The sequence below is a fragment of the Mercenaria mercenaria genome, chromosome 8 (assembly GCF_021730395.1).
Source record: "Mercenaria mercenaria strain notata chromosome 8, MADL_Memer_1, whole genome shotgun sequence".
NCBI classification, from domain to species: Eukaryota; Metazoa; Mollusca; class Bivalvia; order Venerida; family Veneridae; genus Mercenaria; species Mercenaria mercenaria.
The window spans coordinates 15,772,437-15,793,060 of NC_069368.1; the positions used below are offsets into that span (position 1 = coordinate 15,772,437).

Here is a 20,624-nt window from a genome sequence, read left to right on the forward strand (position 1 = left end):
CATTATTGTGTTACATATGAATAATCTTATGTACATATTCATATTATACTTTTACTAAATATACCTTTCTCATTGCAGATGTTGTTCGAAGAGTCGTTATATTAGGAGATTCAATTGTAAAGTTTTTACCACCGATCGAGGGAGTTACTGTGCAGTCCTTTCCAGGAGCTACAGTTGGTAAATTGTCATTTCTGGTTAGCAAAAAGAGAGTTAATTTGTATGATAAACATTTTATCATTTTACACGTGGGTACCAATAATATCAGTAACCAGGATTCACTGGCTTCTATGTCTTCCGATTTCTCAAATCTGATTGCCGCAATTAGAACTGAGAATCCTTCTATTTGTATAATAGTATCTTCAGTACTTCCTCGTCCGGTGGATCATGAGATAACAGAAAGTTGCATAAAAGAATTAAACCGCTTTTTAGAAGATATTCTAGCTGCTGATCTAGACTTTAAGTTTATTCGCTCATACAGACCGTTTTGTTTTAAAGGTTCTGTGAAACGTTACTTGTTCGCTAAATTAGACGGAGGCCTTCATTTAAATTCTGAAGGTGCAAATCGGTTAAAACATTTCTTTTTGAGAGTTATTTCGACTCTTTCATAAAATCAGCAGTCTAAAACTAATAAAATATTTGCAATCCTTAATTACAACATATTCGAAATCTTTTTGGTCTCAATTGTAGATTTCACAGTCTCAAGTCATTGTTAATAAGGTAAAGAAGAACTGTTTCTTAAGTTATTGTTTTGCTTTTGCTTTGTTTTATTGGCTGTTATTTGGCGGGTGTTAATGGAATTTGAACAGTTTAGTTAAACACTTGAACTTTACCTTACAAATGGATTTCATTTCCATAAGTTGAACTTGTGATTATTACTAAGTAAGCAGTTGTAGCTTATTTATAGTCTGTCTTTGTTTATTGAATCATTTGATCAAATATATTTTGAATTGTGACACATCTTAAGATCATTGAATTTATTAATATCTTTGGTATTGTTGTTTCTGAGTAGTAGTTTTAAGCCAGGAGTTAATTGGACTATTTTAATAGTATATTAAAATATTTAATTAATGACGACAGTGCCTTGTATTTAGTTCGTCCATACCTTCTAATTTATTTCTTTCATCGAGGTTCATTGGTCAAGCTTCATATGTTTGCAGATGACACCATAATATACCTTACCATCAACTCCATTTCAGTCCTCCACCTCTGATTCATGTGGGGAAGTTGGCAGTTACTTGCGGAGAACAGGTTTGTACTGGTACAGAATCTAGGAACACTGGTTAGGTTAACTGCCCGCCGTTACATGACTGAAATACTGTTGAAAAACGGCGTTAAACCCAAAACAAACAAACAAACAAAGCAACAAGACCCAATTAGCATAGAAGCCTGGGAGAAGACATGGTCCATGGAGTTCAACCCGGACAAGTGTGAAGTACTTAGAATCTTTAGAAAGAAAAATCCTGTGGTCTACCCCTACAAACTTCAAAACATAGAGTTAAAAACTTGTGAGGCAGCTAAATACCTAGGCATAACCTTTTCCAAAGATCTAAACTGGTCCAAACACATTGACAATATTACTTCCAAAGCAACGTCCACTCTTCGCTTCATACAAAGAAATGTCAAAACTGACAATAAAAAGGTCAAAATTGCTGCCTATAACACCTATGTCCGCCCTCAACTGGAGTACTGTTCAAGCGTCTGGCATCCTTGGCAAAAAACCCTTACTAGCAAAGTCGAAAATGTTCAAAGGTCAGCTGCTAGGTACGTTATGTACGATTACAGTTACACCAGTAGTGTTACACAAATGTTGAAAACATTAGAATGGAATACACTCCAATATAGAAGGTTACACAATTCGTTAATAATGTTTTATAAACTAAGGACCCAGACAGTTGCAGTCGACCAATCTCATCTTATTCCAACTAGAAACCTAAATTACTTAATCCCCATGTCTCACACTCAGTACTTCTCTAACTCCTACTTACCAAGGACCATCCGACTCTGGAACTCCCTACCAACTTATGTCAAATCTAGCCACAGTCTCAGTATCTTTAGAGAGAGGCTGGCGGTGGTCAATATTTAATTCTATTGCCTCTGTCCTATTTTAACTGTAGCATACTGTCTTTTTAGCTTTTATTCTTTTTACATTGTAACATATCATTTCTTTAACACCTGTTTCTCTGACAGCGCCGCCCAGTGATAGTCGGAAATCGACGGTTAGGTGAAAGATGTAGATGTAGATGTAGCTGTAGGTATTTATATCTGGACTACTTGTGACGAGAACTGCGGAGGCTTACATTTGTTTTGGTTGTGATCAGCCTACAATAGATCTATAGTCTAACGTTTCAATTCCAATTTTAGGCCTTTTCAGACAATGTAATAACAATAAATTATACGGTATCAAATGATAAAATGATATAATACAATACACAATAATGTTTGTCAAAAATATAGATATGATTTTATCAGTATATCCCTGGCTACAAATTAACGTCCAGGTGTACACTGTATAATCAAAGCGTCTAATGCAATATGGCTTCTTCATCTTTTTCTTCTAATTATATATAAATGGCAAACATTCAATTAAAGATACATTATGGCCATATGCAGGGAGTTAGAGAAAGTAAAAGACTGTCAGGTTTCATAGGCTACTCAATCCATCTAGTGCTTCCTTATAGTTGTGATAAAACAGGTGCAAAACCCTAACACCTTAAATCTTAATTCACTTAACTGCGAATTATATATACACATTAACTGTTGTGCAGAAAGGAAGACGTTAGTAGGGTTAAAACCAGGATAAAAGCTAAAAGATATGTACTGGAATTATGGTGTAAACATCAAAGTACTGATTTGAATTTGTACATAGAATGACCGACATTTTGTGCCAAGTGAAAGAGAGTAAAGACAGACTGAATAAAAGCTTTTGCTTTTTATACTGAACATTTAAAAATAGTTTCATGGAAGGTATAATTTGGTCATTATTTGCATTCCAGATACAAACTACAGTAAACAAATAAAACAGACAGTTTTGCAAGACAATACATGTGTACATGACATTACGCTTTTACAAACAATCATATTAAGGTAACTGAACAATTGTACATATTGACAAACAAAATGACAAGTACATGTATTAGTTTACAGTGACTGGCAACTTTTAGAGTGCCACAAGGTCCTGATTGTTTATGACCGGCAACTTTCACAGTGCCAAAACGGTCCTGATCGTTTATGACTGGCAACTTTTAGAGTGCCACAATGTCTTGATCATTTATGACCGGCAACTTTTAGAGTACTACAAGGTCGTGATCGTTTATGACCGGCAACTTTTAGAGTGCCACAAGGTCTTATGAACAATTCAAACAGAACCAGAATTTTGTTTTTGGTGCTGAAGTCAAGGCTGCGCAGTGGTAATGGAACCATCGAAGACACAAGTCACAACCCACACATTGCGTATCTAAGTGATCACTGTAAACGGCACACGTCCATTTTCATTTCTTCGCTCTTCCACTATTTCCAACATGTATTTTAGTGCTTCGTTGTTGAAGTATTTGTATGTAATTTCTAATTCTGTTTCTGTCGCGGCCATACTAACAATATCTTCAGATGTTTGTATGTCATTTATTGTAACTGTATTTCAAGATTGTATACAAGCTGATAACACTTCATCGTTTACGAACCATTTTAACACAATGCGAGCCTTTCCAATTTCTCTGATTGATGTTAGGCGGCAATGTGATGTGACTGACATTTTGTGTAGCAGTTGTTGCAGTTGTCACTGCATTGGAAACGGAAATTATAGTACTTGTTACTTTACTGATGGCAGTTTCTGCGGTTGACGCCTGTGTAATACATGCTTCTGTAGTGTTAAAATTGTTTTCATTTTTAGTTCTGTCTTGCTCTTCAATATCTTGCTGACAGCTGTGTTTACTGGTGATGTCGCGTTTTCAATATTTTGTGGGTTCATTTTCAGTGATATCTTGATCTTTAGCATCTGTCTGTATGTTAACAGATTAATTACTTTTTCAGTCAACGCATCATTTTCATTGAAAATTTCATCATTGGCTGTTATAATTTCGGCATCTTGCTGAATGTTAACGGATGTATCATTTATTACTGTTACTGTTTCAGCCGTGTCGCTGTCACTGAGCACATTGGCAGTTATTGTCTAGCCGCATTCCTAGGCTAACAACATGACTTTCAACTGCTCCATTCTTAAATCGAAGGGAGATCCTGTTTCTTCTGCTGCACAAGAGGCTAATCGTTGAGCAATGTGCTGTTCTAAAGCATTGTTGCTTAGAGTTGCTGAAGCACAGTGTTTGTTGATTGACCCCTTTACAGTTAATCGCTACGCTTTCCTATTTGATGGTGCGATGATTGGCAAAGTGTAAGACTCCTTGAAGTTTCTATCCTATATTCTATAAAAACGGACGGAGGGAGTGGAATTTGTCTTTCAGCTTTCTTAGTCGTGCCCTTAAAAGTAAGGCTCTTGGTGCTCTGACTTCAGACAAGTTGTTGAGTACATTGGTGACATTATACCTTAGATTTACCATAATTTTATGTTTTACTTTATATGATCCGTTTTTTTTCACTAATATTAGAGCCTTCCTCAGCGAGAAGTGATTTTATTTACATTGTGTTGTCTAACTTCTTGAAAATACAATATTCCTTCTACCTCCTACCCCTTCCTCCCCTTTTTTACATTTTGCATAAAATTAAAAGCAGTTGTTGGGTTTTTGAAGAAACCCGTCTATAATATTTTTCCGTTACAGCTTCTTTTTGTTGTGGGCCTACTTTGCAAATACGTGACTACTGTTGAAAAACGGTGTTAAACCCCAAACAAATAAAGTGGCTCTGTGGCTGTGTTTGTGGTGCTCTGTGCTTCCGAGAAATGTACCCTTACCTTTTATCTTTTGGTGCTCGTTGTGGCATTACACCCTGCTCTACACATGTTGTATTAACGTTTATTTCACAAGCGTCAAGATATTACCTCCGTGTCCATCTGGATTTTATAAGTTCATCTGCATATAGAGGCAGACCCTGACTATATCGCAGTGCCAGTATGTGTCTGCATGGTAGCAGAAACTGTTTATGAAACGTACATGGACAAGGTTCTACGGTAATGTTCATGTTATCTTCTTCTACTGGAGTTGACAGATGTTTGTTTAACTCCTTCTCCATTAAACTGTATGCATATGGAGTGAGTTTCTTTCGGAACTCACTGCAAGTGTCACTGGCTATTGAAGTAACAGGTATCTTTGCCGTAACGTGGCACAATTTCTCATCTATTTCAGTTCGGTGAGTATCCAGAAATTTCACCATGTCAGAAGCAAACTGGTCAAACTTTGCATTTTTGTCAACAACTTGATTGATTGATACTCACCGATTGTTGGTTTTGTTCCCCAGTGCACTAGGCAAATACAACCCAGTCACCTACTGGTGTCTGATTAGGCCCCACTGATGTTAAAATTATTCAATTGCTCTGTTGTTTTTCGTGTCAGTTAGCATTTTCTTGTTGTTTTCGTAATCAGTTTCCGATTTTGAATAGCATTTTTTTTAATTATTTCTAGCAGGTTGTCTCTTTCTGGTTTGTTCACACCTATTTCTTCAGCGGTGATTTCCCGACGGAAAGAGCGCAACACATGAAACAAACAAATGCGCAACTCTGCGTCAGGAAATAACCTAGAAAGCACTTCCCATTCTACAAAGTCTTTATCGGACATAACTGTTCTAACACAGTTCCATTTAGTTGCATCCACACACAGAAATTCTGGATACGATTGAAATGTATTTCTCATTCTAGCATTCTGATAAAACAGTCCCCTCATTTCATTTGCATCATTTGGCACGATTTTGACAAAGGCTCCATTGCTTTTTGATAGCTCATCAACAGTGGACTGTAAGGTTGTGAGATCTTAATTGTGGCATTGGCCGCACGTATATTGTGAAGGTCTTTCAACAGGATAGACTTTCCAGTTTCACTCATGACTTTTTGTTGCACCATTTTTTGTTAGCTTTAACACTTAATATTTTCTGAACATTTTCCTTTTCATTTTCATCAAGTTTGCGTTGTTGAAAAAGATTCCTGAATACTGTTTTGTTCACTTCGTGATTGTGATTTTCGTTCAAATGTTTTACCACCAGATCTTGACCATCAGCAGAGGTTGACAGGCGAATTTCTGCTTTACATCCCATCTTAAACATGCTGAAATGATTGTGATCATATTTAGCTTTCAAGCACGTGTAAATTCACTACAGTGAATCAGGGACCATAACTTTGTTATTACAAGATAACATTTTGCGTGTGTGAAATGCACTTATGAAATTCATATTTGTCACGAGTAAGTAGTTGTTCTACATACAAGGGCCATAACTTGACTCTAAATAGATATTATTTTAGTGTGTGAGCTAGAATTATTCAGTTTTTCATGTGCGTTTACTGACAACATCATAAACAAAACAATAAAATACAATTACCTCTCAGTTCTCATCCTGTGCCTTTAGATTTGAACTGGTTAATTCCACCATGAATACAACTGAATGTTTTTCATAATATTTGATAGCTTCATTAAACACTCGTTTTGGGCAGCGGGCTTTGGCTGCTGATATTGATCTAGAGCTTCGTTTGTAAAGTTGTACATGATGAATGCGTTGATACATGAATGTTTCAAGAAAAAAATATTGTTTAGTTCAGTTTCAAGGAAAAAAGAAATATGTTCAGTTCAGTTTCAAGAAAAAAAAGAAATATTTTTTTCAGTTCAGTTTCACGAAAAAAAAGGATTTTTTTTTCAGTTTTAATGCAGTATTTCTCTAATGTACGCTACTGTTTTGTTTAAGATTTCTGCGTATTTACACGCATGGAGTCGACACAAATAGTCTTTATTAAGATACAATATAGTTATAGTCGACATGTAATCTATGTTAAATAACCACTTTGGACCGGCATTAGTGGTTATTAAACATAATATTATATCTTATAAATGTAATGGCATAATCTATAAAGGACCCTAATATTTTAGTGGTCAGAAGAATCTAAATACCAAGCCCTTTAATTTAGTTTCATACTTGACATTTGTCACACATCAGCTTGACATGTTTGCATAAATTCAGGCCTGACATTTTAATTGTAACATGATGATCAAATGTTGACCAAATGTGATTACATGTCACTGTCGCAGATTGGCAGATGAGTAATTAAAGTCGCTGACTGTAAGCACTATATATAATGGACGGATCCAAAACTGTCAATCATTAATGTTTACTTAAAACAGACTGTCCAGTCGGGACTGTCAAATACGGTTAACCTAGTTTACACAATAGACCACGTGCGTTTTGTTTGTGATACCGCCTGTGAGCACTTGACATTGGTATGAATAGAATAATAATAGAGGGAGGAGTTATATGAAATTTATCGACAAAAACCGGAACTGTCCATGATTTGTTCACTCTTCTCTCATTACTTTCATTTTACAAAATGAATAATCTATTTCAAGAAAATTTCTACTGGGGCGACGAAAATCAACTGTATTGTGGTATTTTTGGGAGAAGACTAGTAGGTGATGGAACCAACGCACTCTACATCAGCATATGCCATTCAGCGGAGTGGCCCACGGTACATTGGGTCTTGACACAATAAGATTGCATCAGCTGCTACGTAGATGTAACTTGTCCAAATTCGACATTGTCTTCGTTCAGATAAGGGGAAATTACATGTTGAATATGAGCAACCACAAACTCATGTACGCTCTTGTCGCAATATGCGATGAGGTTAAACGTCAATGGGTCAAACACATTGCTTTTGATAGCATGTTTCATCATCATTATCGTCGCTACAACAAAATGGCTAAACATCTAAAAAAAATATTATTAAAGCTACATCCAGATAAAGTCTGGCATCATGGCGACCAGCTGATAAGTACCATCAGTATTGATCCAAGAGACAAGACTCATCTGAGAAGATCAATAGAGCCAGACTTCGCAGAAAGTATCACATTTCTCACTCTGCCTTGTGCAGTTTTTAACCCTCTCCAATCGATTTCCACAGAGGCATTGGAGAGTACGTCGTTCAAGTTGAAGTTGAAGATGAAGATGCCCTGTGCTGTTAAGCTACCATTTAAACAGTACTTTTTAAGGACTAAAATGGTCCTTTTCAGGACCGCACATTTTCAAGAAAACTCTCTTAATATTGTCAATTTATATTTCCAGTCTTGTCGCCCGTATACATGCATACAATCTGAAATGTTCAAGCAGAAACACATTAATCAATGTTTGGGGGCAAATTTACCACCAACATAACACTCGTAGACCTACAACCTGTATGCAAGCAAAATGATAATTCTAATTTTCATCTTTTTTTTCATCCGATAATTAGGTAGAACGATATGCGTTTCAATGTACGAAGGCCGTAAACGCCATATGTTGTTGTTGTTGTTGTCTTGTAGGTCCCGCCGTTCTTCTTCGGCGCACTTCCATAATGTGGAATAAGGTCAGAAATTCGGTCGAAAATGTGCTTCCGCGGTGTAGTCGAAAGAAGTCCATATTAAATAGATCCTAATTTTCCCATTTTTCGCGCAAATTCGTGTAGAACAAGTGCTTTAATTCATGTTCATACACCCCACCTGGCATGTTTTGCAGATCGAAACCGGAAGTAGGTGTTTATTGCGCGGACGAGAGCAAATATGCGCCATTTTTAGGGTATCAGACCACAACTGACTGGCATTTCACTAGGAACTACAGAACCCCCTAATTTCTTTTCATTTTTTCGTTAGTTTGTGATAGAACTTTTATAAAAAATAGGTGTAGGAAAAAGTGATGTTCTCTAAAGATACGTAAAGACGATCTGAAGTTGTCGTTTTTATATGAAACAAAGAAGGATTTGAATTACTGACCTTTAACCTATAATGTAAGTCTATAGGAAAACAATTGGTGGTCTCTAACCTATAGTGTTCTTTGTGTTTTATAGGTGTCTTGGGGCGAAAAGATGGGAGGGTCTTTTCACCCCAAGACACCCCAAAACACCCAAAGACACCCCAAGACACCTAAAAAATATTAATTATCCTATTGTTTAGTATCAAAATGTCAAAATAATAACATATTTTAATGTTTTAGGTGATAGTTTTCTTTTTTCTGAATCATAAAAAAGGTAACTTTAGAAAAAAAATAATTCAAGGGGAATAATCCAAAAAGCTTAACTATGATAAAGTCTAAAGGAGATCCAGTTATTTCCCTTTCATTCAGAAGTTATTTGTGTTTTTAAAATATGTTTGTAAATTTGAGTAAAAAATAAAAATGTTTTACTATAAGGGTGTCCGGGATCTGCAGAATGACTATATCCAAGGGAAATAAATAAATATGTAATTAACATAGTAATGTTGGCTTTACCTCCCTTTCACATTAATAACAAGTTCATTTCAGCTGATGTTCTTAGATGTATTTCCTTGAAAAAATCTACTCTAAGGTTATCTTAACTGTTACAGTCTGTAACAGCATGTCTTTAAGATATATATTTTTAATAAATGATACAAATTAATTAATATTCTAGGTGTCTTGGGGTGTTTTGGGGTGTCTTTGGGTGTCTTGGGGTGAAAAGACCTTCCGCGAAAAGATCATGTGACCTCATGTGACACTTCGAAAAATGGCGTCTGCACTTGGGCTGCTTTTTATTTCCTGTATTACTCTGTCAGTTGTTTATGGCAACAGTCAAATCGATGATGTAAAAAAGTACCCAGATCCAAGTCCGCAGACTCGGGGGTCTCCTTGGCCAGCTCCAAAGCAGATGACAATTTCGGAAACACAGCTCACAGTAGATCAAGCGACCTTCAAATTCGAGTTTTCTGAAACTGAAGTGTGTTCCATATTAGAGGAAGCATTTGTTCGTTATTTCAAAATCATATTTGGTTCCTACTCCACATCTTTAAAGTTTTCATCTTGGAAAACGCTTCGCAGTAATATCGGATCTAGAAGTCGTTATTCAGGGACTGTGTCAGCTTTACAAGTGGTGTCACCATGTATAGACAATATTTATCCAAGTCTGACATCTGATGAATCCTGTGAGTAGGATGCTGTTTTTTATCGGGGTGCATTATGTTTGCAGGGGTGCTTAAAATTTACACTGATGCATACATGTGATAAGTTCAGAATCCCAAAACTGGAGGTTTGCCATTTTTCAGCTGGATTTGGGGTCTCAAAACTGGAGGTCTTTTATCGACATAAATTAAGCGCGCGGACACAGAACTTTGAGACAAAATCCAACATTTTAGGCCACACAGTAACGCATAAGTCTACACCAGAAGAAACAATCCTCATAACTTTTGATTTGAATTTTGACAGAGTTATGCCACTTTTTAACTTACATTTTTTGGTTAAAGTTTTATATAATGTCCAATATCTCTGTTACATTCAAACTATTGGCTATTATGCCCCTTCTACTGGCAAAGCTTTAATTCAGAGTCAGTCACTGAGAAAAGTCGAGCATGCTGTCTTATAGAAGCTCCTTGTTCTAACTTTAAACTTTCTTAACAGATTAAATTTGTAGAAACAAAGTCTCAATTTAGGTCTGAAATGGTGGCGAACATGCATTAACATTCTACTCGAGGGCTGAAAAAAATTGGTCTGAACACATCTCATAAATTATGTAAATTCCTTACCCCACCCACTTTCGTATAAAAATACTGGTCATAAATGATTTTGACATGAAAAACAGAAAACAGAAATGCATTAACATGTATTTACCCTTACCAAAATAATGTAGATTGGTGTTATCAAATAAATGAGTGTGTGCTTCCATCCAATTTTCAATGAAATTAGTCCGATTTTAGTAGAAAATTAATTTGGCAAACATTGGAAGAAAATGGCGTAACTGCATAAAGGGGAAATAACCTTCATGTTCTAAAAATAGTAATTGGTTGGTTTTCCCAACAATTATTTATGCGATTTATTACCGAACAAAACTTTTCTTTGAATAATCAAAAATTCATTTCAACTGGGAATTATTTCTTATGACTGGGAGTATTTTGCTTCAAACTGGTAAAAAATGGAGTCTAATTGGCATTAAGAATGGGCCGATATTCGGTCCCGTGAGACAGGTGGAAAAGGCCATTGTCTAATCCCTTATCAAAACAAACAATCATTTTATCAAAATTCACCTGTGAAAAACAACTCTTTCCTCCAGCTACATGTGTGTCAAACATGTATAATACACAACAGTCGGTGACACTTTGATTTACTGTGTAAACATGTTCAAGGCACTCCTCGGTAATATCAACCCAGTCAATACTTGTTTTTGGGGTTTTTTTCGAAAGGCGGGAGAATTATGGTTTTGGTCGGGAGACGGGAGGCAAGGTGAAAAAATCGGGATTTTGACCCTCCCGCGCGGGAGATCACATGTATGCTGATGTTAATTAAAGCAAAATATAGCCCCAAAATATATGCATTTAGAATAAGGAAGTGTCTAGGGGTACGGATTTGTACCTCTAGAATCCATACCTCTAGACGTACGGATCCATACCTCTAGACAAGACTGTTAGGGGTTTTCTAGGGGTACAGACCTCCGTTTTTCTGGAGATTAAGGATCATTAAGATTTCAAATTTTATTGAAAATGAGACTTCATCAGTATTCACCTTAAACTTGGATCTAAATGGTTTACAGATAACAACGTTCATCTGATTTGTTTCATTTTCCCAAAGAGCTATAAAAATAAATTATTTTATACTTCTTTGATTTTCCTTCGAAACGTAAATAACCGAGGAACGCCAAATAAATCACGAGGATTCGAACTGGCAGAAAAAAAAGATACAAAGATTAAAAAAAAATAATGTTAGATAATTATGTTGTGAAAAATGACATCAACCCTTAGGGTATTTATGTTTTCCACACATTTGGTAGCGGTTACGAGATAAAAGGGACGTTTTCACAAACAGTTTCTTTTACTTATTGTTGGTTTATTGATTATTAAACAATCAGTTACGTGCCGATTTTCATTATATCTTGTTAAATAACAAAATAAATGGGTTCATATTATCATGCCTATTTTTTCTGCTGAATTTCATATATCATTTATTCAGCGGTTAGATTCACATATTAATCTGTTATCGACAGTTTGTTTTACAATAAACTAATCTGCACGGAACAGTGTATTCATTTGGAGTTCCTCAGTTATTTAGGTTTTGAAAGAAAAGGTAAACAAGCGGGCGAATGCTGGTATCTGTAAATCATTTAAATCCAAGTTTTAAGTGAACACTGGTTACCGTATAACCCCGTATTAACGCCCCCCCCCCCCCCCACCCCACGTTTTTTGGGGAAAATAAATCTTACCTTCAAAAATTGGTCCTAGATCCAACACAATAATATCCAGATAATAACAATTCCATAACAATACAAATGAATTTCAAAAAAAACACACTTTATTAACACAAACTTTTAAACACGTCAACAGGCATGGCACAAATAAATCTACTGTGTGTAAGTACTGAATATGCCACGCTATAAACGCTACAGTATTGATCGAATTTAACTCGGATGATGTCACTCAGCGTGCGACTTTACACAGATTCCCAGTACGATTACGTATCGGGTTATGTCAGTGCATGAATTGGGATGAATGGGGGGGGGGCGTTTATACGAGTTACTGACATTGTTTGGATCAAATTTTTCGTAAAATGCATCGCCCCCGGGGGCGTTAAAACGGGGTTATACAGTAAGTCTTATTTGTTATTTCATTTTCAACAAAATTTAAAATGTAAATAACCCTAAATCTCTAGAAAAACGAGGTCCGTACCCCTAGAAAACCCGTAACAGGATTGTCTAGATGTACGGATCTGTACCTGTAGAATCAGATTCTAGAGGTACGGATCCGTACCCCTAGACACTTCCTTAGAATAAATATTCATTGTTAATTACTCATGGAGTTCTGAAAAGCAAATGTTTTTCCCCAAAAGTGTATATAATTATTTTTTCATTTTCTTCTTGAACAGCCTTGGGTACACTATCAGGGATTTTGTTCTTCTGTAGTAGGGACTGTTTCTAAAGAGGCAGTACCTACTTTTTGTACCCCCTAAATTTTTGGGGGACACTTAAATTTGCCTTTGTCCATCCTTTTGTCCATCCTTCTGTCTGTCCAAAATTTGTATCGTAATTGACCCAGAGTCCTCAAACCTCTCAGGATTGTCATTCAATATGTGAGGTGATTTATTTTGGATTTCACATAGCCAGACTAGAAAAATGGCCCTTGACTTAGTAAAATATTTATATGCATAAAAAGGGCCTAAAAGATCACAAGACTGAAGTGTCACATGCATCAAAAAGTACTGGACTTAGGATTATGAAACATTATGTGAAGTTACGCACACAGTCTCAGGGTTTTGCTTGAGATCTCATTCAGCATAACAGAGCCATCTATCTTCTGATAATGTCAAACCCCTCATGCAGACGTAGACATTTGGCGCGTCAAACCACAAAGACTATTAAAAGACCGAAGTGTAAAAAGATAGTTAAAAGCAAGGAAAAAAAGCTTGATTAAAAGTTTAAAAGCAGCTATCAGGCAGTTTAAGGTGAGACATGATCAATACAAGAAATGGCTGCATTGAACTGCTCAGTGGTTGGGAGGTGGACAGCAGCAGGAGGGAGATAATTCCAGTGATACTGTTCTAGGGAAGAAAGAATACTTTAAGAAACCTGTAGTTGCTGTAAATATCTTGTAACTGAGGGAATGGAAGTGATGTATTGGGAGGGTGAAGGGAACTAAGAAGCCTTCTTTGGGGATGGCAACTTATTCATGGTGGACTTTGCTATGGCCCTTGATTCAGTCAAAAATATTCCTAAAGGACCTAAACATTTGCATGCATATGAATTTGTGCTCCTGAGTTTTGTTGCAAGACCAGAGTAATGGGCCTTGTCCTAGTAAAAAAATATGCATTAAGGGCATAATAGTTTATGTCCCATGTATCTCAAAAAGTATTTGACATAGAGTTTTATAAAATTAGTGAATCGTTATTTAGCATGTGAAGTTGTGCCCCTTTGTTCTGTTTGGGATTTCACTCATCCAGATCAGAACTATGGTCCTTAAAATTACACATAAAGTGATAAAAAGTTAATATTGCATGAATCTAAAGACAGACTTGAAACTTGTCAGGATTATCCTTAGATGAATTGTAGTTTGACATGACACCTTGACTTTGGCCTTTGAATACGAATTTCACATTAGTTTTAATAAACATCCATTATAAACAGTTGAATTCTTCTTTATTTCGCAAAGATATGGTAGAGATATGTATTGATTATATAGTATGTTTAGGCATTTACACTGCATGCATTAGAATAATTATGTTAATGGGAGGTTGAAATGAAAAATTACAGCTAAAAAAAACACCACTACTCAGCGTTATTGGTTTTGGAATGCTGTGGTAGACACATCACTCTGTGTGGAGGACATTGGGTAACAGGGTGTGTATATACATTGACTTGACCTTTTCAAAAAGTATCCTACCTCAGACAATTTTATTATATACACATAATTTTTAACAATATTTTCAAAAACCCTATAAAACATTACCAAACCCAGACTTTAGAAACATATTCCTGAAACTATATGTGACAAATATGACAACAGTTACTGAAATTCACGCACATTTTTGACACCTGCATCATAAATTGGGCTTAACCTGTTAGATAGCTTTTTCTTTTAATGCTTGTAGACTCCAGCGGAATCAAAGGAAAATGTTTATTCTGTATGATGTCATTGTTGTTGACATGTTTTTAAGTTAGGGCCAGTGCAATACACATTTGATATGAAAAGGGACTGTGAAATGCTTTATGGGTTTTCATAATTTATTAGCACCAGTTGGGAGCTTGATTTCTTCTTCTTTTTCTGAGCCAATTTTAATGTACGTTTTTGTAAATTGTATTCATAATTACAGGCTTTTCTTGGTTTGGGCACTGACTAGGCAAGACTGAAAAACACATTTTGAATAACAATTGAACAAGGATAAGAAAACCGATTCACTTACATTTTCAGTGAATTTGTTATTTACTTTAAATAGACTTAAACAAAGACAGGAAATTATATAAAAATAGTCTTAAGTATACATGTATTTAGTTTCTTTTTTGACTTGCATGTCATGCACTAAAATCTCTTCACTTCTCCCTAAAACCCCTCCGCTTCTCCCTAATCTTAGCTGCGGGCGAAGTCTTAGAGCTTAGCTTAAGCCCTGCATTGTTGCAAATACCTGTTACATCAACGCATGAAGCTGAACGATTACCAGCCAAATTGAAAACTTACATTTTATAATTATTATTTTGCAACATCTCAATGTAGAAGACTGTTATTTAAGGTGGTATTACATTTTGAATTTCCGGTGAATGACAAATAACTGCCGCTGCAACCAGTTCAGTTTTGCCCTGACTCAATATTTCTATTGCTATCTAACAGTATGGGTCAGAGTATTGGTATTTTAAGTATTATAAGTTTCTATACTAGTTCAATATCGAGGTCAGTGATGTTTTTAGCTCATGTGAGCATAAAGTGTTCAGAGTTAGCTGTTGTGATCACTCCAACAGAGTCTGTCTATTTGTCCAATCTTTTCTTCCAACAACATCTCCTCTGGAACCATTTAGTGGAAGTTGATGAACCTTGGCCAGGTTATTCCTTGCATAGTCCTCTGCCAATGTTGCTCCAAGCATTCCATTCAATGCAGAATTCTAATTGACATGGCAACCAAAAGGAAAAAAATTAAACAACTGTCTTCTCCAAAATGACAGAGCTTAGATATTTGGCCGGTTGCATTTTGTCAAGGTCCTCTACCAAAGTTGTTCTGATCATGCCCCTAGGGTTAAAATTGGTGCTGCCTTAGGGTTCACTTTTTTTAACGAATTATATGAGAAAAACTTTAAAAATCATCTGCTCTAAAACCATGGGACCTCACCCAGAGTTTATATATTTAGTTTGTAGCATTGTGTAATGGTCCTCTGCCAAGTTTGGTCAGATTATACCCCTTGGGTTAAAATTGGCCCCACCCTGGGTTCACTTATTTTACATAGACTTAGATTTGAAAAACTTTAAGCTCAGAACTTAGATACCGTATAGCAGGTTAATGCAACGGGTGTTTTTATTTTTGCTAAATCTGCAGGTCGAGGCTGTCACGCAGAAATAAATTCTGCACATTTAAACAGTCAGCAAAATTTTTAGACGCAGAAATAAACTTTGATATTTCGCTTGATATAATGACCCATTATCTTTATCTCACGAGCAAACTGCAAAAATTAATTCCTGCTTTTCTCGAAGGTCGCAGAAATAAAAAACTCGGAAATAAACTAGGCCCATTTTAGGACAAAACCGCAGAATTTTTTGCCGGCAGAATTAACCCGCTATATGGTATTTTGCATGTAGCATTGTGGGTGGTCCCCTGTCAAGTTTGTTCAATCATGCCCCTGGGGTCAAAATTGGCCCCACTCAGGGTTTCATTTGTTTTACATAGACTAATATAGGGAGAACTTCTTCCTATCCAAAACATCAAGCCCTGGAGCTTAGATATTTGGCTTGAAACAATGTGTAGTGGTCCTCTACCAAATGTGTTGAAATCATGCCCAAGGGTCATATTGACCTCACCCTTTAGGTCACTTGTCTTCATGTCTAAAGTTTCAAGGCCTAAAGCTTAGATATTTGGAATATATCTGCTACCAAGAAATCATATACCCATTTGAGTCAGGTGAGCGATACAGGGCCGGCATGGGTCTCTTGTACTTTTAATGATAGAATGGTCTGTTATTTAGTCATATGTTTAGAGATCAGTATGATTCAAAACAATTTATGTGGGGTAAAAATTAATTTAAGCAACACAAAAATGTATTGATTTGGTATTTGTGATACATGTACTACAGGTTGGTATAAGTATTGTAATATTTGTATTTTTGGGGTATTGGTTTGATATCTGATAGAGTAACTATATTTTCTAGTATTTTATTCAAAGTTTTTCATCTTATAGATATAAACGTTATGTGAATTCATATTTTCTTACGCGAGATGTTTGTTTGTTTGTTTTGGGTTTAGCGCCATTTTTTCAGCAGTATTTCAGTTATGTAACAGCGGGCAGTTAACTTAACCAGTGTTCCTGGATTCTGTACCAGTAAAAACCTGTTCTCCACAAGTAACTGCCAACTTCCCCACATGAATGAATCAGAGGTGGAGAACAAATGATATCAGATACAATGTCTTTTATCAAATCCTCACAGAGAACATACGTTGCCCCCCCGGGGATGGAACTCACGACATCGCGATCCGTAGATCTGTGATCTCCCTATTGAGCTAAACGGGCAGGCTTGATGCGAGATGTAAATAAAATGAAATAATATGAAAGTCTGTTATGTATTGTTGTATTCTTTTCAAAGAAATACAATATCAGGCAGTATATTCTATAAAATATGCAATCAATGTGTTGTATACATTTAAAAATAAAAACTTAATATTTAATATTGTATCTACTGCTTAGCTAGAAAAAATGTGGTTGGCACCAGGAAACTACTGACACAGCTGGTGAAACTCAAGCTGATAATGCATTATGAATGGTTTACATAGAAATGAAAATCACTTATGCATGATGATAATAATGAAAAAATATAATAAAGTAACATTAAAATTGTGAAATGAATGTAATTACACCACAAGGCTTTTCTATGAAAAAAATAGCATGGGCAAAGTATTAAACCCCAGTCACCTATGCCTATGTTGCTATTCTGGGTAGTTATAACATGTAGTGGTACTAATATATATCATGCTGATTTCCCTAATTGGCAGACAAGTCTCTTAATTGAACACTGAAGCATCAGAATTCAGCTATATTTAATTGTCTTATTATAAATATATTTATTTAAAGACACGTTGGAAATATCAGAAAAAGGAGTGGCCACATTGAAAGCTTCTGAAGTATGGGGTGCTCTGAGAGGATTGGAGACATTTAGTCAGCTCATCTATCAGGACGGTCTAGGAACAGTAAGAATTTGTTGTATCTTTGATTTGAATATAATATGGCAAATTTCTTCGTAGTCAATGATAATGTACAGTAGAGTAAATGACTTTTCCTGGGTTTCAAACTGGAATAGGCAACTTAATGTGGAATTGTCATGACTGCAGTGACAAGTCTGAAGAACCATTGTATGTTCTGACCAGAATTAAAACCTGCCTTTTGTTGGGCATCAGAATTCTTTGTTTTTAAAATGACAATAATTGTTGAACTGAACAAAAAAAAACCCTACTTAGGCTGGGAAAAAATACCTGTTTTAATAAGGGTTTGCCTGGCTGACTCAAAAGTTAAGCCAGGACCCTAACTTTTCTTTCATATTGGAAAAAAAACCTTGTCAAAATGTTTGTCTTTATGAAAGTTTTGTTTAGTTGAAAACTGGATTATCTAACATCTTTAACTAGGTCACTGGGTCAAATCATAGAATAACCTTGTTAACACTCATGATGCAACATTGTTGACTTGATCTTCATGAACTTTGCCAGAATGTTTGTCTCCATGAAATATAAGTCAAGTTCAAAACTGGGTTACCTCAGATCTTGAACTAGGTCAGTAGGTCAAATCATAGAAAAACCTTGTTAATTAACACTCTAGTGGCCACATTTTCTACTTGACCTTGTTAAAAACTTTGTCAGAATGTTTGTCTATGAAATTTATGTCAAGTTTGAAACTGGATTATCTTGATCAAAAGCTAGGTCAGTAGGTGGAATCATAGAAAGACAATGTTAACACTCAAAAGGCAACAATTTCTACCTGATCTTCATTAGACTTGGTCAGAGTGTTTGTCTGTTCAAAGTGTAGGATAAAAATTTGTAAATGGGTCACTTGGGGGTAAAAACCAGGTCATTAGGTCAAATCACAGAAAAAATGTTTATCGCTGTAGAGGCAACTTTTTTTTTCAACGGTTTGTCAGAATATTTGTATGAAATATAGGTAAAGTTCAAAAATGGGGTACATGAGGATGAGGTCAAAAACTATGTTACTAAGTGAAGTCATTGAAAACCTTCAAGGCTTGAATTATGACCTGTCTGATTTTCATAAAACATTGTCAAAATGTTTGTCTCTTTGAAGTCTAGTGGAATATTAGGTCAGGTGAGCAATACATATTTATATGATTATACTGTATACCGATACATTGTTGTTTTGCAGTTTGTACTGAATGCAACCAGTATAGAAGATGCTCCTAGGTTTCAACACAGGGGACTCCTGCTTGACACATCCAGACATTTCTTATCTCTGGATGTTTTGAAGGAGAATTTGGTATGTATGCAATTCTAAATGATCTTTTAAACACATGTACACAGTAAAAGAAATTGAAGTACACATTCTCACGTGGCATATATTCAATTTACATTACCATAAGTTTGAATTAAGAAATGATATATAGCAGAACCATGTTTTAACATATTAAAACAATACGATTAAGTTGTAGGCTTGCAGAATAATTTCATGAGGGCAAAGCTCATGTGAATTATACATGTGGCATATAACTGATTCATATTGTTGAGATATATGTATGTGAAAACGTGGTTCTGCTAAATATCATTTCAGTTCTAAAGTTTTATTTTAACAAAAAGATAAAGTAAGGAAGCACAATTTCAAGGTACATGTATCGGTCAAATATAGTAGGTTGATGTGACGTCAACACGTAACTATGTTTTATCAGTCTTAAATATGGGAAGTGACAGAATAATGGGAGTAGGTAGATGTGTAATGATTTAGTATTCGCCCTAAGAACAAATACCGTGTGCGTGTGAATTTAATGTAACGTACACCACTCTATTTTATCACTTCGATAGAAAAGTGAATTAAATATATTAGCACTCTTTTGCTTCAAATGATACATCAGTGTGATGTCAGATTTCCGTGTTTTAGCAGAAATATAGAATGGATTTTAGTTCACCTGAGCACAAGGTGAGCTATTGTAATCACTCACCATCTGTTGTCCGACTGTCTGTCCATCCACACTTTGTCAAACAACATTTTCTCTGAAATTATGTGGTGGAAGTTGATGAAACTTGGCCTGGATATTCCTGCATGGTCTTCTTCCAACATTGTTCAAACAATTCCACTTGGTTGCACATAGGGGCTGCCAAATCTCTTAAACAACCAGTCCAGTTTTGAAATAATTTCACACAAATGGTCCGTCCTTCTGTAACCCTCTTCCAAGATTGTTCAAATTATTTTGTTTTGTCAGAAAACATGGCCTCAGGGGGTCTGGTCACATTTTCCTATATGTATATAGTAGACATTTAAAATCTCCTTGTATGAAACTGCTGGCCCGATTTTAAAATCATTTCACACTAAAAGTGCTTGTGTGACCCTTCATCAAAAGACATAGCCACCATGGGGCATGCTCACTTTGCCCTATATTTTTAAAGCGGAAAATTTAAAATCTTCTTGTATGGAATTTCTGGCCCTATTTCGAAATTATTTCACACACATGTTCTACCAGGATTGTTCAAAATATTCCAGTTCATCAGAAACATGGCCACCAGGGGACATGATCACTTTTCTTTATTATGTAGATAGTGTAAACTTTAAAGATCTTCTTTTATTAAACTGTTGGCCCGATTTTATTCCACACAAATGGTCCTTATATAACCCTCTACCAGGAT

At 35.8% G+C, this 20,624-nt stretch overlaps 1 protein-coding gene across 4 annotated transcripts in view; it reads left to right on the plus strand.

The window, feature by feature from the left end:
* The first annotated feature begins 9,602 nt into the window (after positions 1-9,602).
* LOC123522996 (beta-hexosaminidase subunit beta-like) overlaps positions 9,603-20,624 on the plus strand; it is a 32,282-nt gene continuing 21,260 nt past the window's right edge. For 2 of the 4 annotated variants that reach the window (XM_045300573.2, XM_045300575.2), the window contains exons 1-3: positions 9,603-10,046; positions 17,863-17,978; positions 19,156-19,266. In XM_045300573.2, coding sequence (XP_045156508.2) covers positions 9,632-10,046; positions 17,863-17,978; positions 19,156-19,266 — 642 coding nt within the window. In that variant the 5' untranslated portion in view covers positions 9,603-9,631. The remainder of the gene's footprint in view (positions 10,047-17,862; positions 17,979-19,155; positions 19,267-20,624) is intronic. The other 2 variants (XM_045300571.2, XM_045300572.2) reach the window with 1 other exon arrangement.